The sequence below is a fragment of the Poeciliopsis prolifica genome, unplaced genomic scaffold (assembly GCF_027474105.1).
Source record: "Poeciliopsis prolifica strain line A6 unplaced genomic scaffold, Auburn_PproV2 SCAFFOLD020, whole genome shotgun sequence".
Taxonomy (NCBI): domain Eukaryota; kingdom Metazoa; phylum Chordata; class Actinopteri; order Cyprinodontiformes; family Poeciliidae; genus Poeciliopsis; species Poeciliopsis prolifica.
The window spans coordinates 3,754,340-3,779,849 of record NW_026562395.1 but is presented as its reverse complement, the minus strand read 5'-3'; the positions used below and the strand labels follow the sequence as shown (position 1 = coordinate 3,779,849).

The window sequence follows — 25,510 nt, the reverse complement described above, 5'->3', positions numbered from 1 at the left end:
GAAAAAGAAAGAAGCACAAACCAAGACTGCATTTGTTGATTTCATTTTGATCTATTTATTTTTTTGCTTCTTACAGGAAAATATGGACATGTATTCTCGGGTGAAGCGCAGGAAATCGATGCGTAGGAGCACTTTCAACATGCCTGCGCACCACAAAGTCATGAGCAAGGATGAGGAAGAAGAGGAGGAGGAAGAAGGGACAGAAGGTACATCCAAAGCTTTGCTTCTGGAAATACTGCACATTTTTAGCCCTGTATTAGTGCCATGGAGGTTTTATGGGCTGCTTTTTCTTTTTTGAAAAGACTCGAGAACCAAAATTGTGTGACGGCAGCAGTCTTCACTGTGATTGTTGTTCACAGTGAAGTGAAGAATTGTTAAAGTTCTTACCTTGAATCAGATGCTAACTTTAGCATCATGTCAATAGGCCTCAAACTCAGTCATGTGACGTGTTTTTAACCACTGGAATAGATATAATAAGTTGTAAATTATGTCAAAATGTGTGAGCAGTGAAAAAATATTCTATATATTTTTAGATTTTTAATAAGAAATTAGCATTTTGCAAGATTAGCTCGTAATGTCTGGCAGTATTTTGTTACAGGACTTAAAAAACCTTGTCTTATCTATAAATCTTGTTTCTAATTTAATAGCATTGTGTCCTAAAATTCTACTGTCCTATCAATTTGAAAGTAACAAAGGTGTTGTCTGTGCTACTGTTGGACAACCTTTGTTTTGTGATTTTCTAATATGGCTAGATCAGCTTTTATCCCGAAGAGGCATGGTACTGCAGTGGAATTAGGTTTTGCTTTTGCATTGTTGCCATTTTGGATTTCGCTCATAAAAGCTCAATGAGGAGGAATCTCCCTGTGTGAGACAGGCTTTTCGTTGTTCTGTCTTTTTGAGCGGCTGGCAGCGCAGTTTCGCATTCGAAGTTCGTAAGCGTCACCTCATGCTTTCAGAGTCGAACGGCGAAGAAGAGGAGGAGGAGGACGCAGAGGATGATGACGACGAAGACGACGAAGGGGATGAAGCTGAGGAGGCGGGGGAGGAAAACGATAGGCCATACAACCTGAGGCAGCGGAAGACGGTGCAAAGATACGAAGCGCCACCGATCGGTATTTCGTCGAACCTCTGCTTTTTCATTTCCGGTTGCCTAACCGGTTTGTTGTTTTAACCGGGAATTGCCTTGTCTTTAATGTCGCCTTTTCAGAGCCTGTGAACAGAAAACAGAGCAACCCGACGCTTTTCGACACCCACAGGTCCCCAGCAAGAAGAAGCCATATTAGGTGGGCCGGGAATTTTTTTCAATATAAGATCAATATATTTAGCATTAAAATGAATAAAACTCCTGAACATAAAACTAAACTGGAGCAGTATTAGATGAAGTTTGTTGCATTTTTCCCAGAGTGAAGAAACATGCCATCCACAGCAGTGACACCACCTCATCATCTGATGAAGAACGCTTTGAGCGAAGAAAAAGCAAGAGCATGACTCGGGCTAGAAACAGGTGTCTACCGTCGCTTTCTTCTTCATAGCTTTTTATCTTCGTTGTTCATTTTAGTGAAACAAAAACACATTGTGTCGAAGGCTGGAGTTTTGATCGCTCTTTTTTTTTAATTTTTTTTTATCTTGTTATATTTCAAACCACGGCTATAATCAGTGAAAACTTTAAATATTGAAATTTTATTTAAAGTTTTTTCTTTTTATTTTCTCTAGTCGTCTTTCAAGCAGATCGGTTATTTTCAGTTACACTTTTCCCACAGAGATAAATAAAAACAACTTATTATAGGCGATTTATCTCAACAGATGTTTACCCATAAACTTGACGCCTGACAGCTTGTCCAGTGGCGTGCTGCGGGACAGAGTTAAAGTGGGCACCAGCTTGGCTGATGTGGACCCCATGACCCTTGATAATTCGGTGAGTGGAAACACTAACAAGTGAAACTTGGCTTTGATGTGAACGTTTAGAGGTGCTGAGGCGTGCAGAGTCTTCTGACTGTAACCTTGGCCAAACTTTGTTGTGGGTCAGGTTTGTGGGAGTCATTATTTCCCAATAATGACTCCCACATTATTGGGAAATGACAAGGAAACAATACATGTGTGCATATAGTTTCAGGCCTCATTTCTTTGGTAACGGTTGATTTATAATGAAATAAAAATGTCTACGTGTGATATGTGAACTCTGTAGACAAAAACGAACTCTACATCTCACTCCATGCCCATCATAACACACAGTGGTGGCATCATGGGACTGTGGGGGAAGCTTTACTTCAATGAGGACAGAAAATATAGTCAGATTTATGGGAAGACGTTTATTGCGTCTCCTGTTTTTTCTATTGCAAAATTCAACACAGGTTGACAAAATGGTGTTTTGTCAATATATTTGTCAATATATGAATTTTTTAAAAATTATTTTCAAGCTGTAAGTCTCTTTCTACTTTTCAGTCATGTTCAATTGAGTTGGTCTGTCAAATAAAACTTGAAAAAAAAAAACCCATTGAGAAATCGATCATATTGGTGATCATAAATACTTTTACAATAGACTGCGTTTTCTGTTACAAAAATGAGCCACTCTTTAGTTTTTAGAGATTAGTAAAGCAACAAGATGTGTGACTGACTTTTTTCCACCACTTTTCCATGTGTTGCAAAATGTATATTTGTCTTTTTCTCAGGTGAGGTTTGACAGTGTGGGTGGCCTCAGCAATCACATTCAGTCTCTAAAGGAGATGGTGGTGTTCCCTCTGCTCTATCCTGAGGTCTTTGAAAAATTTAAGATCCAGCCTCCCAGGTGAGAGGAACTGAAAAAAAAAAAGTTGCTCAGTCATTATTTTTTGATGAAATGGAAGTAGATTTATTTTTTAAAAAAGCTACAATAATTGGTACTCTTCTTCCCCCTTTTTTTTAGAGGGTGTTTGTTCTACGGACCCCCAGGAACAGGAAAGACTCTGGTTGCGCGGGCTCTTGCCAACGAGTGCAGTCAGGGAGATAGGAAGGTCGCTTTCTTCATGAGGAAAGGAGCCGACTGCCTGAGCAAATGGGTCGGAGAATCAGAACGGCAGCTACGCCTCCTCTTTGATCAGGTACTTTTCTGTACTCTGATTTCAGATGGACTAGTGACAACACAGCCGTCTCACTTAGCTGTCTCTCTGGATGTTGTCACATGAACTCATATCTGCTGTTGAGAAAAACAAACCTCAGTACAACACACACAAAAAACAACTAAACTGTTTAACAAATTTTCATGAAAAATATGCCCTAAAGTTTAATCTTTTTGTTGTGTGTGTGTGTTTTTTTTATTACTCCCCCTATCCCCACCCCAAGGCTTACCTGATGAGGCCATCTATTATTTTCTTTGATGAGATCGATGGTTTGGCTCCAGTTCGCTCCAGCAGGCAAGACCAGATACACAGGTAAAGCAAGTAGTTTGTAGTTTTTTGGCTCTGTACCATATTTCTTGGTGGATTTTATATTTTAATACTTTTTAGTTTTTATGTCTTTTTATAATCACATGCTTGCTGCAGAATTAATTCATAATTTTAATTAATCCGAATCTGAATATAAAACGACATGAGTTGATTGCATCCATCAGAATTTTCTTTACTGAGCTGTTTGACTGGAGTCGGGATATTATGCAAAACAATTTGTTTTTCAAATTTACTGAAAAACTTACTTAAATTAGAACTCCACCAATCAGTTTTGTGGCAGGTTTCCTGTGTGTGTGTTTCTTTTTTAATTTTTATTTTATGTTTTTAAGGTTTGACCTCTCATGACAGATTTTAGCCAAGTTTCATTTCCCATCGAAAACTAGGATAATCTGCGTTAAAATATTTCTCCTTGATTTCTGCTGTGAGTTATTTACATTAGGAGTTTGTGTGAGAGCAGTTGCTGTAAAACGTGATTTTTAATAACTTAAAACCAAGATTGTACAAAAATTATGTGGAGTGCGGGACAGTTGATTTCTGTAATCTCTTAAAAAAACAAAAAACGATTAGACGTCTAAGTGTCTGGTCACCGGTCACATCAATTAGTTGAACTTGGCCGAAATGAGTGCTGTGACGTGGCATTTTAACTTTGGATTGTAAATTAAATGAAAATAGCTGATTCTCTGCAAAAGATCCGCTGTAGTTGCTATGAGAGGGAAATACTTTGAAGGCGTAGCTTTGATGGAGCTGAACATCCAGCGACCGATCAATAACTCTGCATTAAGTTCCGCCTCATTCCTCGTTCACAGCTCTATTGTGTCCACGCTCTTGGCCTTAATGGACGGCCTGGACAGTCGCGGGGAGATAGTTGTCATTGGTGCTACAAACAGACTCGACTCTATCGACCCGGCGCTCAGGAGGCCTGGACGCTTTGACCGGGAGTTTCTCTTCAGCTTGCCAGATAAGAAGGTGAGGCTGCAGCAAAACTTTCGAAGCTGTCAAGTAACGATTGCACTTTTCTTTGTTCTTGGATGTTTTCTCAACTGGGGAGGAAGCTCACAAGATGTGTAATTCAGCATTTCACAGTCTTTGTTAGACTTTTGTATTTGTGACTTGGCCACAATTTTTTTATAGAAGAAAAACAGTGGGTTAGCCAAAAAAAAGAAGTATTACAGTTAGGGCCAGAAATATTTGGACAGTGACACAGGTTTTGTTATTTTAGCTGTTGACAAAAATATGTTCAGAAATACAATTTATATATAATATGGGCTGAAAGTGCACACTCCCAGCTGCAATATGAGAGTTTCCACATCCAAATCGGAGAAAGGATTTTAGAATCATAGCTCTGTAATGCAGAGCCTCCTCTTTTTCAAGGGACCAAAAGTAATTGGACAATGGACTCCAAAGGCTGCAAGTAACTCAAAAGGCCTTTCCCTCGTTAACCTGTAATCAAGTAAGTAGTTAAAAGGTCTGGGGTTGTTCCAGGTGTGTGGTTTTGCATTTGGAAGCTGTTGCTGTGACCAGACAACTGCGGTCAAAGGAGCTCTCAATTGAGGTGAAACAGAACATCCTGAGACTGAAAAAAAAGAAAAAATCCATCAGAGAGATGGCAGACATGCTTGGAGTAGCAAAATCAAACAGTCGGGTACATTCTGAGGAAAAAGGAATGACTGGTGAGCTTGGGAACTCAAAAGGCCTGGGCGTCCACGGAAGACAACGGTGGTGGATGATCGCCGCACACTTTCTTGGTGAAGAAGAACCAGTTCACAACATCAACTGAGGTCCAGAACACTCTCAGAGAAGTAGGTGTATCTGTCTCTAAGTCAACAGTAAAGAGAAGACTCCATGAAAGCAAATACAAGGGTTCACATGTAGATGCAAACCATTCATCAATTCCAAAAGTAGACAGACCAGAGTTAAATTTGCCCAAAAACACCTCAAGAAGCCAGCCCAGTTCTGGAAAAGTATTCTATGGACAGATGAGACAAAGATCAACCTGTACCAGAATGATGGGAAGAAAAAAGTTTGGAGAAGAAAGGGAACGGCACATGATCCAAGGCACACCACATCCTCTGTAAAACATGGTGGAGGCAACGTGATGGCAGGGCATGCATGGCTTTCAATGGCACTGGGTCACTTGTGTTGATTGATGACATAACAGCAGACAAGAGTAGCCGGATGAATTCTGAAGTGTACCGGGATATACTGTCAGCCCAGATTCAGCCAAATGCTGCAAAGTTGATCGGACGGCGCTTCACAGTACAGATGGATAATGACCCCAAGCATACAGCCAAAGCTACCCAGGAGTTCATGAGAGCAAAAAGGTGGAATATTCGCAATGGCCAAGTCAATCACCAGATCTTAACCCAATTGAGCATGCATTTCACTTGCTCAAATCCAGACTTCAGACGGAAAGACCACTAAAAAAGCAAGACCTGAAGGTGCGGCTGTAAAGGCCTGGCAAAGCATTAAGAAGGAGGAAACCCAGCGTTTGGTGATGTCCATGGGCTCCAGACTTAAGGCAGTGATTGCCTCCAAAGGATTCGCAACAAAATATTGAGAAAAAACTTTTTTGTTTGGGTTATGTTTATATGTCCAATTACTTTTGAGCTCCTAAAAATGTGGAGTGTTTGTAAACAAATGTGTACAATTCCTACATTTTCTATCACATATTTTTGTTCAACCCTTTAAATTAAACGTTACAATCTGCACTTGAATTCTGTTGTAGAGGTTTCATTTCAAATCCAATGCGGTGGCATGCAGAGCCCAACTCATGAAAATTGTGTTACTGTCCAAATATTTCTGGCCCTAACTGTATAAGGTGTTCAAAATTGCATACCTGCTGTTAGATTATGCAGATGATGCATGTGAAATTGGCAGAAAAAGAAGAGGTCTAGTTGGTTAGTTTTTGTGTGGGAACAGAAATAATTTGTACTCAGGCTTTATTGTTACAATGTCTTAAAATGTGTTTTAATTTCTTCTGTACATTTGTTTCAATTTTGTGATTTTATCACATCTTGTCATGTATATCTTTTTTAGTTCTTGTTCCTGAGATTCTTGGACATTTTATTGCTAATTTTATTTGTTTACATATTTTTTTAAATACATATTCTCCCTTTAAAACAATCTGCGAAGAGCCTTTAAAAAGAAACCTTTTCTTTCCCTACTCATTGAACTTTAATTCAATGTATTAATTTAATCTAAAGGTCCAATAAGAAAATAGTTTTTACGACAATTTCAAGTTAAAAAAAGGTGTTTGTTTGAAAATCAACTAAAAATAATGCTAATTTTCTGTTTACGTTTGCTGTCTTCCTCTCTGTTTTCATATAGCTTGTTGATAACTGAGCTCACTTGATGTTTTCAGCCTGTCGGGACGAAACTTGCTAAAAAGTATCTTCTGCTGCTGTGAGAATCACTGGAGTAGATATTTCTAAAATTCAAAAACGTAACTCTTTCTCTAGTTTGGGGTTAATTTCTCTATAAACCGTGTCATACCTCCCCAAATTTCACATTTGACACTGCTGTTTATTTGTCAGTCAATAGGAGATGTTTTTACTTTTTGACATCAAGATGGATTTGCTTTGCTGTATTTAATCACTACTGCTGTTTTTTTTCTTTTTCTTTCCTGACTTAAGGCCAGAAAGCAGATTCTGGAGATTCACACGCGGGACTGGGACCCCAAACTATCTGAGCCATTTTTGAATGAACTTGCAGAAAAATGTGTCGGTAAGAGTCACGCACAGTACGAAGCAGTATGTTGTCTGCAGTGCCGATGCCAATATAGAAACGCCCAGGATTGACATAGATTTGCAGAGTGTATTAGAATTTCATCAAACTGACGCTGGAGGAGTCAGGGGGTGTAATCAAACCAAAATATGAGTGGGAGAGGGAATAATTGACTGTTTATGCGCCTTTTCTTCCAGGCTACTGTGGTGCTGACATCAAAGCACTTTGCACAGAGGCAGCCTTGATGGCGTTGCGCCGCCGATACCCGCAGATCTACGGCAGCAGTGTCAAGCTGAAGCTGGACGTGGCGTCCATCGTCCTGGGGCCCGGCGACTTCAGCAAGGCGATGAGGACGATCGTCCCGGCCTCCCAGAGGGCCCTGGCTCCCCCGGGCCGGGCCCTGTCCCCCACCCTCAGGCCCCTGTTGGGCTGCTCCTTCTCCTCGGTGCTGAAAACTCTCCTGAGAGTCTTCCCCCACGCTCAGTGTACTGACAGGGACAACCTGCACGGTAAGAACGGGTGATTTTTTTTTTTGCCGCTGCGCTCCTCCTGAAGAGCCTCGTTTTTTTCTCTCCGCCCTTCTCAATTGTCATTTGGGTTTCCTGTCGGCATGTTGTTGGATTTGATTATCTCCGTTTTCCCAACCTTATTACCACAGCTCTTTGTATCGCCCTCCCACTCTGATCATATTGTGTGCGCGTTCGCCTCACTTCCCTCTAAAGGTGGTGCCGTGGAGACCGAAACCTCATCATTGTGTGTGCACAGAAACTCTCAACCCCCAAACCTCTCCGCCCCACAAACACAAAGGGGCATTTACAGCAGATTAGGCTTAATGGAAAACTTCACCAACTGGGAGTCGTTTCTTCAGGAAGTTGAACTTGTTGCACCCAAAAATGGCTACGGCTGCAACTGCCGATTATTTTAGTCATCGATTAGTCAGGCAATTAATCGATTATCGGATGAAAAAATCGGCACATTCTACCTATTTTTCATTTAGCCAGTTAATCCTTTTTCATACAATATAATAAATGCAATAAAAAATTAAAAAAATATAATTAAATCATTTAGTAATAAGTTCAAGCACTCCTTTGCTCCAACAGCAATTCCTCTTTCTAATGTCGGGACAAGGTACTGGGACCCGTGTCTGATTGTTGGTGTATTTCTGTTCCATACATCACTGATGTTTGTAGCAGCTGTCAGGCGACTGTACTCTTCCCATTATGTATTAATTTATATTTGATATTTTTTGTTATGTTTTATGATTTTGTTTTTTTTTTAAACTTTTGTCATTTTGTTTTTTAGTTGTTGTATTTGCTGTAACACAAATTGGCCATTTTGAACATGAATAAATCTCAATCTGAAGTTTTTTAAGTAAGAAAATTAGCATTTGATTGCCTAAAATGCACTAACATTGCATTCCTTCAGTGTGCCGGGTGGAGCTTAAACGTATTTACAGACAAATGTTTTTTTTATCTTAGATGCATTAATTATTTACCAAATTAGTTGACGATTTTGATAATCGATTAATCCAGTTATCGCGTCAGCCCTAAAATTGGCACAAGCGCCTTGCGTAGTGTTTGCTTTTTGAGGATGTTTATATCACTTTGAAATAAAAGTCTTTGTTAATATCAAAAGTTACTCCACACAAACGGTTCTTTAAGCGGTGCTCTTCTCTATGACAGCCGGTGACAATCAACTGCTTGGCGAGGACTTTTACAGCGACGACGACAATGAGGATGGCTCCGCCTCCATTTACGAAGTTCCGCCTTCTGCATGCCCAAAGAGTCACCTCTCCTCTACTGCAATGCACAGACCCTTCCTTCACTTCTCCTCGTGAGTTTGACGAGAACGACTCTGCTAATGCATTTTTATTTGTTTGCTTTTTTTCATTTTTTTTAAACTGAGCATCTGCTGTAATTGTCAGAGCAGTGAAAGCTGCACCGACAGGAAAGAAGTTTGTTTATTCTCCTGTCTTGTAAACAAGCCGTATGGAATGTTGGGGACTGTCTCGAGATATCTTTATGTTTATCATTTGACTCTCCCACTTTATGTTAAAAGACGTGAAGTTTAACTATTAAACTTATGAAAGACTTAAACTCGAGAAATCAAAACTCGCTTTGATATGCTTCTAACTGGGAGACCTTTTAATTTCAAATTTAATATGCATATACAGGCTCCTGCAAAATACTTTTTATGCATTTAATCATATTTTCAAGGTACTTATTTGATGCAAAAAGTAAAGAAAATAGAAAATATAAAATTTACAATAATACTGTCAGTTTACATATTTTTGATCATCAATAACTGAAATTTATTGAGACGACGTATCACAATAATAAGAAGAAATTTTTTACGATACATGATAATCGCTGTGATAAATGCCCAGCCCTATTGAAGACGTGTAAATAGTTCTGTTTAGTAAGAAAAAAAAATAAAACTAGACATCTGCAGCAGGTTGCGCTGTTTTCCTGAGTTGCTGCAGTAACTCGACAATGTCATGCTGTTTGCAGCTCTTCACTCCAGCAGCCCACAGCGTACCGGCCCCGCCTGCTGCTGGCAGGGGCTCCGGGTTCTGGACAAAGCTCCCACTTGGCTCCTGCCTTGCTCCACCACCTGGACAAGCTACCAGTTTACCGCCTGGACTTGCCCACCTTGTACTCCGTCAGCGCTAAGACGCCGGAGGAGTCCTGCGCTCAGGTAAAAAAAAAAAAAAAACAATCTCAACCTGGAAAATTCAGTTTTTTTTTTTTGTTAAATTTGTTGACCTTTAGCCTCAAAAGGACTTCGGCTTCGTTTCCCTGTTTGAGCGGCCCTTGTTCTCTGTTTGTAGGTTTTCCGTGAGGCCCGTCGAAGTGTTCCCAGTGTGGTGTACATGCCTCATATCTCAGAGTGGTGGGACACGGTGAGCGACACTGTGAAGAGCACCTTCCTCACCCTGCTGAACGATGTGCCCTCCTTCAGCCCGGTCCTCATCCTCGCAACCGCCGAGACTCAGTACTCCAAGCTGTCGGAGGAGGTAGGAACACAAACACAACAAAAAGCCGAGAGGAAATCGAAAACACTGACAGATATTAATTCAGTTGAGGCCGGAGGAAATGGAAATGTATAAGGCTTCTGATCCTTAGGAAGTGTGCTATGGCTTTGTTGCAGGTTTTTTGATGCGACACATATTTTGGTGTTGAGGATTTCCTTTTATTTTTAGAAAAATATTCTTAGTTTTGCACATAATGTTTGAGTTTAAAAAAAAAAACACGAGGGGAAAACGCTTTTTAGAAAAAAAAAAGCGTGGGGCAAATGCAAGGAAAAGGTTCAGTTGCAGAAAAGGTTTAAAATTTCAGAAAAGGCACAACAAGGTCATCTCTGGTCAGGCAACAGAAGCGGTTTAATTAGGTCTGAGGTTTGGCAGCCTGAAGCCTTGACCCTAAGCCACGTACTCTGTATAGAAATGCTCAGGCAGGCTGGAGGCCTCCTATCTGTTTTTGTCACGGTGAGTTCCTGTGCGCCTCTTGTTTTGGCAAGGCCTTTGATTTGTCTAAGCCTTATGTAGAAAATAATGTTTTTTCTACATAAGGGGGGATTTTTGGAAGCTTGAACATAAGATGGGATTTTTGGGGGCACACTAAGAAAATAATAATAATAAAAAAGAAATTATGAGCATAAAGTCATAGTGACACAAGATTAAAGTCGTAGTATTACGAGAATAACTGCACAGTTAGGACTTTATTCTCATTTTATTTCGACTTTATTCTCGTGATATTCTTAATTTGTTCTCATAATATTATGACTTTGTCATTGTAATTTTATGATTTTATTCACATAATTATTTATTTTTGTGTTGTTTTTTTTTTTTATCAGAATGGCCCTAATACTCTGTCATGCAAACATGTTTTAGTCTGTGTTTTGTCTTTTACGAACTCAACGCAAAAAGTTAAACAGTGAGACTCCATCCATCAAACTGAATGTCCTATCAGTACGCAAGCCGTCATTGTACTCGAAATACTTCGGCGAGCAATTATTGCATCATTAAAAATCTTTTGAATAGTTTTTTTTTTAAAATATATATATCCATCACCCTAATAATGATCAAACCCTGCTTCTCTTTTATACTTCTGCACATTTTTTGTCAGCCTGGTTGTTTTTCTGCTGGCTCTCACATTGGCACAATAATTCTTCTCAATCATTTTTGCATCCATACCCAGCCAAGCATAAGTAATTTATTGTAATTAAAATAATAGTGTTTGTATATAATCAGCGGCTGCTGCTGATTTAAAATTCTCAATTAAACTTCAGGCTGTTTAGTGAAAATCAACATTCGGTTGAGACTTTTTAAAGGTTAGATGAGCACAGCAGTAATATGATGCAAGCGTTTCTACATGCTGTCTTTTTTTTTTTTTTTTTGGAGCCTAGAACTGGAATATTTAATGCTTGGAATCACTGAATCTCGGGCTGCAGAACTTTCTGAATTTTGCTTTTCAGCAATGTTCTGTTTGTTTTCCAACCCGATAAATCGAGGCGTGCAGCAGTTCCACTGTGGACCTGTCTCTGTCGTCGACACGCCTCTGCGGATCATGTTTTGAACCAAAATTGCCATTTTGGCTGTTTTACTCTCCAGCATTGAGAACACAGTGACAGCTGCTTTCTCAGCTCCCAACTGCAGCAGGGAAGCAGGGAGCGTCCCTCCAGAGCCAAATGGACTCGACAGGCTGGGGTCCAGCTCCGTGGCCACCCTGCTTCCCTGAGCAGCTGTCCATTCTGCTCAGACCAAACTTCGTTTCTGTTACAGCGCAATAAAAGGAAAATATATTAATTATGATGTGGTAGCTGTAGCTAGAGAGACAGACTTATATTTTTAGCATTTTAGGTGGTTTTTTTTTGTTTTTTTTATGGAAGAGAAGGGAAAACAAGTCATACATGATCAGAAGCTTGTGGAAGGTAAAAAGCTGTCGGGTGGATTTGCCTATTTTCTTTTTTATTTCCCTTAAGAAAGTGCATAAAACAAGGAATGCTCAGATTAATTTTTTTTTTTCACTTCCGATACCGACATTTAAGATTTGGTATCAGCCTGTATCGATCACCTGCACGGTGCACTGAAATACACCAATAGCTTCACAGGATGGTGAGACATGTTAAAACAACTTCAATTTGACCAGTCAGTGTAATTAAGAGCACAACAGCCAATGGGAAATAAATAATAAAGAAACCGAGGCTGACAGAAACAACAGATTGACTACCGCGGTCTATTATGTGAAAAATAACATCAGCACACCCTTCAAGTGGTTCAGGAAGTACAATTAGGAATTCTAAATGTGATGTAAAATAGATATCGGTACCAATATGTCAGAATGTGTGTGAATCAGTTCATCTCTACATGAACATCAAAGCTACGACGCAATAAAAGAAGGAAACAAGTTTTTGTTGCATTACTTTAAAAAGAGTGGAATGTAACATGTAGATTTACATCTCAGAATTTAGCTTCTTTAAGACGTATGATTGAAGAAGATGGAAAAGAAAATACAATTTTTATGTCTTTCTGCGTTAACTATTTACTTTAGATTAGAAAACATCACACCGTATTTCTTGGAGCGTAGTTGCCCTAAATAAGCATTTTGTTATTTTTAAAACAAAGACTTAACCAGGAGTTGACATTTTAAGCTGTCGTTGGCTTCTCATATTATCAACCAGCTTTTGGAAAACAGCATTTCTCTGTGTCTTCTCCCTGGAGAAAGTAGATCCTTTTCCCAAAAGACATGCATCATTTCCAAATCCAGCATGTTCTCTGACAGGGAGAGGCCGAAGGCTCGAATGAATAAAACATAACACATTTGCTGTTCTGCGGTCAGCCTTCCTGTTATCTGCTGAAAGTCTCTCTCACTCGCAGCATAAATAAACTGCAGCTTTGTCTCAGGGCGTCATCAAAAATGCCGTTTGTACAAGCAGATGTCTTGGTTAAAATGCAGGATGATTTTGTTTTCACTCTGCTGCCCTTTTCTCCACTTAATTTTTATTTTTACACATTAGATTTAAAAAAAATATAAAAAAAATTGCTGACCGCTTTGTTCAGAATACTTTTAAACATTTGGATGCTACAATGTTTTGCGGAGTTATCAAAACCAGAACAAATGGAAATTATTTTTTCTTCAGCTTGCAGAATTGTGTGAAGAGAGTTGGAGATGTTTTGAAACAAATCAGATATTTTTTCAGATGTCCAGATCCAGTAGCTTTTTTTTTTTTTTTTTTTTTTTTTTGTGGCTTGCTCTCAGAAAAAGGCTAGAAAAATACATCTTACTTAGCTTAGAAACTTTCTCCCACTTTTTTTTTTTTCCCCTGTGAATTTTTATCTATTTTTAAGTTAGAACATATTATCCCTCCTGTGTTTCTGGTCTCAATTTTTTTCTGCCAAAAACATGTCTCCATGGGATCAGTTTTTATTTTATTTATTTTTTCGTTCCGACTCTCTCCACGTTTTCAGAGCTCTGCAGAGTCAGTGTTGGGGAACGCATACACTTTCCAGCAATCCTACTCAATAACGTTAAGCCAATATATGGCCTGAAAGGCAAATAAAATCAAATAACAGGGGTGGAGAGGTGGGCAGTTTTGAGTAGGCAGTGGTGGAGAACACTCCAGGTCCACACACTTTCTGCAAAGCGCAAACTGTTGCAGCATCTCTCTGCAAGGGGTACAGAGAAGTCTGATTGATTATGGTCATGAAGGAATTGTTGGGCCCAGGGGGCATGAAATCCAACCCCTAACAAGCACACTGTGTTTTGGTTTCAAACAAGTAGCTTTCTCTTCACTCAACATCAGCTGTCAAGTGTCTGACACACTTGCAGTCTGCACACGGCAATACAGAAAGTGCTGGATTGTGCGAAATCTTTGCTGAAGTGTTCGCCTCTGGATGCAACTCGGGAAGAGACGACGTTCTCGCTGCCTTATTTCTACATTTACAAATCGGACGGGGGGGGGGCAGGTGATTAAAATTATGGTTTCCAAAGAACATTGAAGAAAAGATGAGAAGATTTGGAGAGAATAGACATATAATTGAATCTTTAAAAGCAATTCTTTGTGTACTACCTATTGTGAAATTATATATAAAAAAAAAAAAAAACAACCCAAAAGAAAAACAACAAAAAACAAATACATTTTTATGACAGTAACATCTACAGTGGAGATAAAAAAAAAATCTGAATTCACAGAAGAGCCTTTCTCCCACAAACTCTACATACCTTTAGATTAAAGTCACATATTAAAAAAAAAAAAAATCAAAAACAGAAGAATTTTTTTTTCCGTGATAAAACATTATATTTATATAAAAATTCTGACATTCTTCAGAAATTTGTAAGACAAAACGAAACTCAGATGTTTTTTGAGATCCTGAAGTCATTGCCACATGACTAATGCTTACAGTTATGAATGAAAGAGGATCTGTGACGTTAAAGGTCAAATTTTCTTCTAAGAAACCGAAAACCCTGGAAATAATATATGGGATCTTCTACTCTTTAAAATTTACCAATTAAATTAACATTGGACTCTCGACGGCAAAACGTATGAAGAAATGAGCACAAAAGCCAAAGAAAATAAAGAAAACCTACATTAGCAAGCTCAGTTTACATATTTTCAATATTTAAAATCTATTGAAAACATGCAGATTGAGAATTTTTTGATACGCTTTTCTGGCATTTTAAAGCAGTTTTTGGGTCATAAATTGAGTCTCACGTGAACTAATTTCTCAATGGCGGGACTAAAAAAAAACAACAGAAACTTGAGCTGGCCGATCATTTGAGAGAAAAAAAAACAAATTCTCTGACACTGAAAGTCCATCATTGGTCCAACGACAGACGCACATTCGGCCCGTATTGTGGCGCAAAAAAAAACAATCAAAGATGGTGATGGTGATTTGTTCCTTAAACATAAGGACCAAAAGGTTAGAGCCATCCAGAAGGACAGCGACAAACCAATTCACATTCATGCTTCAGCAGCATTTTAAGCAAATATCCTCCAGTAAAATTGATTGTGCCAGTGGAAAGAAAAACAACAACAAAAATCTTCTTCTTCTGCACCAAAACAGCAACTTTCTTTGCAACTTCGTCTCAATCCTCGGTGTCTTCTTTCCATTTTTTTTTGTTTAAGCATTCATCCATCTACATGTCTTTGCTTTGCATGATGCTGTTGCTGTCACCCTGCAGCTTTCTATGATGATAAAAACATCTGCCCGCTGTGCGCTGCACACACTAGAACCGTCTCTGATTCCTCTTGCTGTCTTTTTTCTCTTTTTTTAATCCTCTGCTGCTATTTTACCTATTCTGCCTCACCTCCAGAGGGCAAATAAAAAAACAGAAGAGACAAACAGCAGGATGGTGAGAACAAACATGCCACGAATCGATGAGAATAACAGATGGGGCTGGGGAGGGAGAAAGTTGGTGCTTAGTCAGCAGCAGCCTCTGGGGAGGAGTTACCTTGAGCTCTTATCACCGAATTGAACTGGGATGTGTGAAAACGACCCCCTTGTGTAAATCAAGGCTCCTTTTGTTTCCGTCCCTTTTCTCTGCTGTTTCATTTAGAAGATGATTTCAAAGTGAAAATGTGATGCTCAGAAATAGTTTGAAAGCAAACATAACTCCCAGCTGGAGGTGCACGACTTACGTGATTTACAGAGCGCGATTTGCAGTTTCATGCTGTCTAGGAGTGTTATTAGTAAAAGTTGGTGTTGGCTGTTCATGGGAATGCCACAGAAGCAAGATTCTTAACAAATGCACCCTTCTTGCAGTTCTAAGCATTGCAAAAAAACATTTAAAAAAAGCATATTAATAATTTCAAGAAAATAAGTTAGATTTTTGTTTTAAAATGAATTATATTTAATCAGATTTAGTTTGTATGTCGAAAGTGTCTGCCAGCACTGAGGTGGATTTTGCCTCAGTGAAATGTGGAGTAATTCTAAAAAAATAATCAAACTTGATCTTTTCAAAACTCTGCACTGAAAGATTTAATTTATTTTTTTTAATAAGCTATGCATGTTTCCAACGGTTTGAGATTCTGCCCTGTTTTCCTCTAAATGCAGATGGAAATTTATTTTTTAGCTTAAGCTCTGTCTCTTGTGCTCTCTCTCTCCTTTCTAAAAAAAATAAATTTAAATAAAAAATTCATTTATACACATTTCTGCTGTCTTTCCTCTGTCTGCCCCCTGCAGCCTTTTATCATGAGTAAAATACTTACCTGCAGTGTGGAGAACACTTTTTGAATGTCTTATGCATAGTTTACACAATTTGGCACTGATTCAGCTGTGCTTTTCTGATACTTGAAATATGAACCGTTTTTTTTTTTTTAAGGAATAGAATTGGAAAAGGCTTGCTGTCTCTGTATTCAAGTAACAAATCTGTTTACGCTGCAAATGTGTTGGACGTGTAGAGGAATCCATGTGTATTTTTCAAAAACCTCTTGAATTGCTGGCCTTTATTAGGCATGTAATCTACTGCGTTTGTTGGAAATCTGTTAAATTTAAGCAGTTGTTGGTCATAATAGTTTTTTTTGTATTGAACCTGAAGGAGAGGGACACATTTATTAAGTAATAGGGCTGGCGATAGGGCTTCGAAATAAGATGTATGTTTGCTATTTCTCTAGGCATTTTTCATACCAAAAAAACCCAACTTTTTTAGGTTCTCCACTTTGTTTTCTTGAAATGAAATGACAACTGGACAAACATCATTCAATCTTCAAAAACAAAAAATTTGATTAATCAATAAGTCATATCACGGGACATTAATATTGTACATTTTAGACTTGTGTTTTTCCCGTTAAAAACATTCCTTTCTGTGTTTGTCTACTTTTATTACAGGTAAAAAGTATATTTCAGAGGACCTACGGGGAGGTGGTATTGCTGTGCCCTCCAGGAGACGAGGAGAGGAGGAGCTTTTTCTCTGATTTGCTGCTGGTTCAGGCAGCCAGACCTCCTCCTCGACCCAGGAACTCAGGTACTTGATGTTTTTATTAACACGTTCTCATGCCAGGCGAGGCAGATGCAGCTGATCTTCGCTGTCAGTCCTAGAGGGCACTGTTGGCTTTCTCCTTACTTCCAGTTTTGTTCTTTAACCTTTATGTTTTGCAGTTTTCCTTCTGTTTGTTTGTAGAATGAAAACCGTTCCATCTGATGTGGTTTTGTGTCTTATTTTTGCTTTAACTAGATTTGTCGGGTTATTATTTCTCTAGGAAGTAGACATGTCCGCTACCCATTTACAACAGAATCGCGCTTTTCCGCTTTCCGGTGACCTTCCACCGTTATCCCACTGTTCCCTCACATCTCTGTTCCAGTGCACTTATAGAGCACCGTCCTACTAGGCTTTCAAATGGAAATGGTGGCCTGTCTTCATCTGCCAGTCCCACACTGACACAAAGCAGAGTTACCCAGCTTTACCTGCTCTGTGCTCTGCAGGGGTCCCTACCTCACTGAGGCAGCTGCCTGACCTCCACAGGAGAGGCAAACAGAATAAGAAAAAAACAAAACAAAAAGCATGGCACGGAATTGCTGAGAGACGACCCAGTTGCGATTAGCCTTAATTAGAATCAGGACTGCTGCTACTGAGAGAAACGCCCGTAGGGGTAGAAGACTTGTACTAACGATGCCGGCAGGCACCTTGGGCAAGCGTTCGTATATTAGGAGAGACGGAGGGTGGGATATCTGTTTAAAATTCTCTATCACTGCGTCACTGGCTGGGGGATATTCCTCAGTGAATTTCAAAATTAGTGTTTGTAAAATGGCTTTTTAAAAAAAAAATTTTCAGTTTATTTGAAATCTTAAAATTAGTTTTTTTCCTCAGGTTAGATTTGGGGTGTTTTCACACCTGATGGTTCGCTAGATTTGTTTCGATCGGGAATCAAAGTTGCAATATTTGTTGCATTTTGTTACATTTTCAGCTTTCACACTGCACTGTGTCAGACGAAGCAAAACCCTTTGAAAGCCCCCTTTGAAACACTGAGGTAAATGAAATGAAGAAGATTCTTTACAAAATGTAGACAAAACTGGAATGGCGTCAAATTTTAGCAGTTGTACGATTTTTCTTTTATCCTCGGTAAAAAAACAAACAAAAAAACAAGCCATTTCTTCCGCACAGTTTAGTTGTATTTACCCAGAATGCCCTGCACTATTGTCCACATCATCTGATTCACTTGGCATATAACATTTATATATGCATTTGAACATCACCAGAGTTCACTTTGACCAAACCAAAACCTCGGTTTTTAGGCAGACCTCACCGTTCTTTCTTGGTTCGCACCAGAGTTCAGTTGCGCATTCACACTTCCGCAAACAAGCTGGACTTTCTAGACAAACAAACTAAAGTTTGACTAAAGTGGGTCGAACTTGTAATTATGGAGTGACTGACAATCCGGTTTGATATTTGAAGGTTTACTTTAAAATGCAAACGATTCATCTGTCACTTCATCCTTCAATCGCCTTTGGGCTTCGCCCTGAAACAGTCCTTCATCTGTCGGCTCATTGCTACTCTGTCCATCTTTCTATAGTCTCCTTTTTCTCTGGTTCAACATTTAAAGCCTGACCGACGCTTCAAATGTGAACATTGCATTTATAATTTAAACCAGCAACTGTGGATCTTTAGAAAATTTAAGCCTAAAAGGTTTGAGGTATGGTTACAGCTTAGTTAAATTGAACGCTTTAAAAGTTAAGACAAGTCCAGCGTCATTTATTCTCCTCTGTTTTTGCAGAGAGGTGCGAAGAGGTGCTAGCGGTGGCAGAGACGCCGGCCCCTCGGGTCCTATCGGCGGAGGAACAGCGCCGCCTGGCGGAACAGGAAGACAACACGTTACGGGAGCTCAGGCTCTTTCTCAGGGACGTGACTAAGCGCCTGGCCACCGACAAACGGTTCAGCATTTTTAGCAAGCCGGTTGACATCGAGGAGGTAAAGTGGCACCGGTTTTTATGAAAGGTCATGTCACTTTCTTGTCTTTGGCCAACTCGACCCGTTACGTATGCTTGTTAGGTGTCGGACTATCTGGAGGTGATTAGGCAGCCCATGGACCTGTCCACTGTCATGACCAAGATCGACACCCATAAGTACTTGACAGCCAAGGACTTCCTGGTGGACATTGACCTCATCAGCAGCAACGCTTTAGAATACAATCCCGACAAGGATCCCGGAGGTAAGGAAGCAAACCGCGTGCAAACTCTCTCGTTTCCAGTAAACTTGTGTTCTGGGTGGCTTTTACTTTGTGTTTTTAGTGCTTTAGTTGGTGTTCAGTGGGCAGACTGAGAGTTCGGGGTCCGCAGGTCGGGAAATGACTCCTGGACGGATTCCATAAAGAACTAAAAGCCTCCATAAACCAGCCACCGTTTTTACCACTACGCCATACGATTTCATTAGTATTCGGTTCCAGTTTTAGACTGTGTATTCAGCTCTGTTTGAAGAAGTAACAAGATCCGATTTGTACACAGATTATGTCTAATAATGTGGACAAATTTCATTATAAAGCTGTTTTAAATTTTAGTCTTGTCATATGATTTAGTGATACTGCTTGAAAATTTTCCCACTTAGATGATACTGTTTACAACTAAATTTGAAATTTAGAAGTTTTGTTTTCAAAATAAAAATGACCAGAGTTCAATGGGGAGGAGTATTTTTGCAAAGCACTGTAGTAGGACTGGAGAATGAATGAATAACAATATATATTGCAACATGTGATCCATCTCAATAGGTTATACGTCTGACAGAATATAATTGAGTAATTATTAATAATAACAATCAATAATTTTATTAAAAACTATCAATAATTTTACTGGACTTTGATCCAGAACCACACAGCATTCTGGGAGATTTAGGGGGACAGCGGCGCAATGTTGGCAGCATCAACTAATGCACTCAAAACAGGAAAGGCTGCTCCAGCAGTTTGGTGATAAATAGGAGAGATTAACTGTAAACAGAGAAGTTGAAGCACTCACTCCATCTTTCACTTTTCTTTTGTGAATCATTGCTTAAAAACTATTTCTTATTGGTGTTTATCTGAAGACTTCTAGTCTGGGCTTTAATCGTAGGTAAAGTATAGTGTTCCTGCAAATTCAGTTGGACTGTGTTTGATTTCACGCTTAATTAGTACATTGAGAATTTACCTTTACCACAAACAATTTCTTTTTAACATATATACATTTCATCTTTAGTTGATATTTTTCAGGACTAGTATGGATTTTCACTGTTTACATGGTCTGTTTTTCTATAAAAACAGAAAAAGAGTACAACACTGTGAAATTCTCCTGTTTTTGTTTGAGACTGATCCCATCAGAATATCCCACCAGGCTGTGCCGACTCATTGCCACGGCACCCAGACACTAAAATTACTTTCTCCTTTTTGAAAATTCAAATGAATAGCAGTGTGTAAACCCCCTGCTGATAGCTTTTCCACAGTGTAATTCAAGCCTTGTAGCTAAGGAAGGCTGCTTGACACTTTAATTGCATATCTTGGACTTTTTTTCTTCTTCTTTTTTACTGCATCTTTGTCCACATCTGAGCACTTTTTTGTGAGCTTAAAATGGCTTTTCTAGAGCATGTTGGAACCCAGGTGCATAAAATAGTCTTGTTGTCTGCAAAAATGCACCTGATTTATTACGTCTATGTTCTGTTTTCATGTTACCTAGAACAGTGTTTATACTGCACAGAAGCCGTACATTCAAGGGTAAATTGCGCGGACAGTAAGGCTAGATACAAGACCCCAGCAAAGAGTTCTGCCGCATTAAATTAAAATGTCATTTAGAAACGATTCAAACGAGAGTTTCAATACAGAAAATGTAATTTCCTACACAATCACTGGGGACATTGTTCAGACAGAAAGAGTCTATAATTACCAAAAGCTGGCTGCTGAGAGTGCTGTACCCAAGCAAATTAATGGTAAGGAAATGATGGTGGGAGATGCGAACAGGAGGACAGGGTGACTGTTGCTCAATTGGACGAATCGTCTTAAAGTTGTGGGTCCGATTCCATCTTCCAGAATCTGTGGTTTTGTCAAGAAGAGGATGAGAGTCACCTGACACGGCAAAGCTGGGCAACTAAAAGCTGCGACCAAAGCAATCTGGGCTTTACGAGTATAACTTGATGCCAACAAAACGTTGGTACAGAGATGTAGCTGTCAAGCTATGTGGGGGAAAAAAAAATATTAACTCAACTTTTTCCATAATCATCAAAGTTGAGTTAAAGTAGTCTGAATGAAATACATTCATAATTATGTATGAATAATTATGAATAAATTTGGATGACATCCAGATTTATTGGGGACCACTCTAATTTTATTGCTTTAGGTTTCCCACTTTAGATTGGTCGGTGAAAGGTCGTTTTATGTTATTTTTTTAAAAACAAAATGTGAGTTTATGTTCATTTAGATCCCGATTAGCATCAGCTAGTCTTCCTGGGGTCAGCTGACATAAAAAGGACAGATTATATCTCAATTCGTTTGAATATTTAACACCTCATTTTCTTCCAACTTCTGTTGTACTTCTTAATCAATTTGACAACTTGCTTTGATTTTTCTCTTTAAACTAGTGTATTGTTGCCGCATCTATATTTAATGTCACATATTAATTGTTTTAACTTCTGTAACCTGAACTATGTGGAACATCTTGAGTCTTTTTTATGTTTTTTTCATCGGTGTGCATGTAACCTTGTTGTCATCGTACACTTGCCCCTCAGTGAATTTCCTGCGGGGGCAATAAAGCATCTTTTATCTTTGAAGAGAATCTTCTGTTTTTCCCGGAGAGAGCCTGGGTCATTTGTGTGAGCATAAGCGATACAGTAAAGGGAGAAAATATAAGTGGTAAGTTTGAATAAATGGGGGTGAGGGAAACGATGCAGCTTCTTTGTTTTCTTGACGTCCAGGGAATAAGGCCCAGATTCTCCACAATTAGGGTGTAGGGCAGATTTGACATCAGCTTTTAAAGTGCTGGTTGAAAAAAAAACAAAAAATTCATTCCACCCTGGTTTGAAATGAGTTCTTACTTCATGCTAACTTGGTGGGAAGTTTGAAGAAAACTTTTTCCTTTTACTTCCTCACCTTGGAGAGAAAAAAAAAAGAGGAGAGAAAAAAAAAGAAAACTCCACAATAAAATAGGGGACGTCTTTGCTTTCTGCACAATGAGTCTTGGTGTCACCAATACAGCTTGGCTGCTGGAGGGAAGCGGTGATAAATAAAAATAATAAGAAAAAAAAAAAGAAAAATCCTGTTAGCGTGCTGAAACACATTAGCAGCGGTGGTGTTTGTCTCTGCCTCCTTGTCTGTTGTCGACGTGGAGGTTAGCTGGCGCTCAGAAGGGTACTGATGAGCTCTCGGCATCGCACCTGGCCTCTGACATCTCTTCTACCGGCAGGTGTTTTTGCCCTTAAAACGCACTCGCGCGCAGCGCACGCACGCTCGCATGTGCTGGCAGTGGGAGACGGCACGCACTCAGCCACATTGCAATTAAGCAACTGTCTTCCAATTAGACTGCAGAAGTTGGCAGATTGTGACCTCCTTTGTCCCGTTATGCCTGAACTGTTCTCCTACCGCCTGCAGTAATGAGAAACTGCCTGTTTACTGCGGCTACGCCTTAGCCTGTGTCTCCTGCTCCGTCTTCCACCCCCCCCCCTCCCCTTCCTGTTGATGCACGAGCAAAGGACGAGCATTTAATGATGCAGTTGCTGATGTATAGAGGAAAGGGAAGCTCAGAAGTTGATTCAGATGTAATGAGTGTATATTTTGAAAAGATTCTTATTGTTTGCGTTGGACTTTGTGTAGATGTATTTGCTCGTGTGAAGTGGTGATATCTGGGCTTCCGTTTAATACAGTTAAAAAAAAAAAGAAAATAAAGCTTCACCCTCTTTTTAAAGCTGTGAGAAAACACTATAACCTCCGTTCTCACACACACACGCACAGACACACAGACAGTAGAAAGAGGGGTGAGTTTGCAATTGATTATTTGCCTTACATGCATGACTAACTGTGGAGTAAATGCCGCTGTGGTCTTGAAGAAAGAGGAATGCAGGAAGGAGAATGAAGCTACTTTCAAATGTATTTAAATGGATGTATTGCGTTTTGAAAAAGCGAGTAAAAGTCAAAATCTCTTTCACAGCTTTTATTTCTATGCACACAAATGCACTCAGGAGTCCTCAAACTATTCAACGTCCAATAATGAAGTAAAGTTAAAAAAGAATTGTCAAAGCTGCAGTATGCAACTTCTAGAACTATTTTTCTAAGAAATATTTCTAAAATATTTAAACAAACACACATATTTCTTTAAACAGCCACTTTGTTGTGACAGCATAATATGAGACAGATATTCTGTAAAAAGATCAAGCTCCTTCATCTACACTTACTGCTCCCATCGCCAGCTGCAGAAAAACAGTCAGAAGGAACTAATTAGAACCAGTGGGAGTGTTTTACCGCTGTCAACCAGGCACGTGTAGGGGCTGCTCAATGTGGTAACAGCAGAGAAACAATTTACCGTTATAAGAAAGCTGTTTATCCTCCATCATCGGTGGCCATGCTAACTAGCCTGAGCATCCACAGCAGGCTCCGTTCTGGGGAACTAGATGTAGCAGCACATACAGAAGCTTGATTGACAGCACTATGACTCACCCATTGGTTGTTATTGGTTGTTTCTGACTGAGCTGTGTATTTCTGCAGATGGCAATGGAAAGCATCTATGGCTTTCTATTGACTTGACTTTTTTTTTGCCTCAAACTATACTGTGACAGTTTCCACAAATATGTAGAAAAAACATTTTTGTTCATAAAAGTTACATAGTGCAGCTTTAACAGTCTACCTACTGTGAAGAAAAAGGTAATCAACTCCAATATTTACAATACTTGGTGGGAAAAATTTGGATATTGTCTTTATTTTTTTAATCAGAAATGGCATACTTAATGTTGCCAAACAACATTTTTAAAACTTAAAAAAAAAGTTTTGTACTTCTTTCTGGTATTGCTTTGAACTCGCACCAATATAATTAAAGCTTCAGTGTGACTACCCCTTAGTGCCACTTGCCATGTAGAAATGGTATTGTCGTAGGTAGTGATTTTGGACCGCTGTTATTTTGAGCACAGCTGGTTGGACGTATGCGGCGTTTCTAACACCAACATTCATTCTCGCTGTCCCTTTTCTCCTCAGACAAGGTGATCAGGCACAGAGCGTGCAGCCTGAAGGACACGGCCCATGCTATTTTTGCAGCCGAACTGGATCCCGAGTTCGACCGAATGTGTGAAGAGATTAAAGAGGCGCGCAAAAAGAGGGGTAAGAACTTTTATTATGCAAGAAAAAAAGACAGCACTGCTATAAGAAAAAAAAAAAAGAAAAGCTGTTGGTTTATTAAAAAGCTCTGTTTTGTCAAACTGCTTTTGGTCAATAATCGTTTAGCTACACCGGTTCTGACTGGACAGAATTGATAATGTTGTCTCCGCTGGAAGACATTGACTTTTTTTGTGCTTTTATTTTTTATTCATTATTATTATTATTTATTAAATAAAGACATATGTTTGGGGTGAAAAAGAAGCACACACCCTTGCTTGCAAGCGGAGAACAAGCCAGTTCATGTCGACTCCGTGGGTTTCTGCATGTTCGCTCTTTTTTTCTAAAAATCTCTTTCAGTGAATATCTCTGAGAGTACAAACCTGTGTAATAGAAATCTGCAGGGCAGCCCACTGGTACCTGATGGAGCAAGTCAGTTTTTAGTGCAGAGTTTGTGGTGGAGACACTGGTGGCGCCTGAGGCTCTTTAGCCTTTTGTGCCGGCCGTCTGCCTGATGCTCTGGATTTGTTAATTCGCCGAGCTGCGGCGCATGGACACGGGTCAAATCTAAATGAGATTTATGTACACAAACAGTCGCATAATGCGGTTAATTGACACACTTCAGCTAAGTCGTTATTTTTCTGCGACTCGCTAAATGTGAAACACCAAGACATGCAATCATATGCAAATATTCCCCTTTGGAGACAGATGAAGTGACATTTTCCTTCACACAGAGCTCGGCTTCTGTTTACATTTTCTTGCTTACTCTTTTGAGCACGGCGCCCTTCAAAATTACTCGCATGTCTTGAACTTTCCCCCCCCATCATGTAAGGTTGCAAACACAAACTTTCACGCGTTGATTGTTCAAAAAATGTTCTTGTTTTATTTGCAGTTTTTTCCGTACTCGTTTGCCTATTAAAATGTTTGCTAGTACTTTGCAAAGTAGCTCAAACTTAGGTTTGATTGGATGGAGAACGTCTGGGAACATCAGCTCCCAAGTCTTCAATCGGATTCTTAATTGCGTTTAAATGTTAACCCATTATTGCATATGAATATATTTTAATTTTAATTGAGACATTGTAGCTTGCGGTGTACATTTAGGTATGTTGTGATGGAAG

General features: G+C 39.4%; 1 protein-coding gene across 3 annotated transcripts in view; it reads left to right on the top strand.

Moving 5' to 3' along the window:
* The window catches only part of atad2b (ATPase family AAA domain containing 2B), an 83,449-nt gene that overhangs the window by 6,322 nt on the left and 51,617 nt on the right, over positions 1 to 25,510 (top strand). For all 3 annotated transcript variants that reach the window (XR_008606912.1, XM_055044336.1, XM_055044337.1), the window contains exons 6-23: positions 77 to 206; positions 957 to 1,112; positions 1,208 to 1,283; positions 1,403 to 1,504; positions 1,804 to 1,915; positions 2,670 to 2,785; positions 2,903 to 3,077; positions 3,319 to 3,407; positions 4,229 to 4,388; positions 7,055 to 7,145; positions 7,343 to 7,654; positions 8,828 to 8,978; positions 9,656 to 9,842; positions 9,976 to 10,161; positions 16,975 to 17,110; positions 18,858 to 19,051; positions 19,133 to 19,292; positions 24,276 to 24,398. Coding sequence is in view for 2 of the 3 variants with exons in the window: in XM_055044336.1 (XP_054900311.1) it covers positions 77 to 206; positions 957 to 1,112; positions 1,208 to 1,283; positions 1,403 to 1,504; positions 1,804 to 1,915; positions 2,670 to 2,785; positions 2,903 to 3,077; positions 3,319 to 3,407; positions 4,229 to 4,388; positions 7,055 to 7,145; positions 7,343 to 7,654; positions 8,828 to 8,978; positions 9,656 to 9,842; positions 9,976 to 10,161; positions 16,975 to 17,110; positions 18,858 to 19,051; positions 19,133 to 19,292; positions 24,276 to 24,398 (2,656 nt within the window). In the remaining variant the exon portion in view is untranslated. The remainder of the gene's footprint in view (positions 1 to 76; positions 207 to 956; positions 1,113 to 1,207; positions 1,284 to 1,402; positions 1,505 to 1,803; positions 1,916 to 2,669; positions 2,786 to 2,902; positions 3,078 to 3,318; positions 3,408 to 4,228; positions 4,389 to 7,054; positions 7,146 to 7,342; positions 7,655 to 8,827; positions 8,979 to 9,655; positions 9,843 to 9,975; positions 10,162 to 16,974; positions 17,111 to 18,857; positions 19,052 to 19,132; positions 19,293 to 24,275; positions 24,399 to 25,510) is intronic.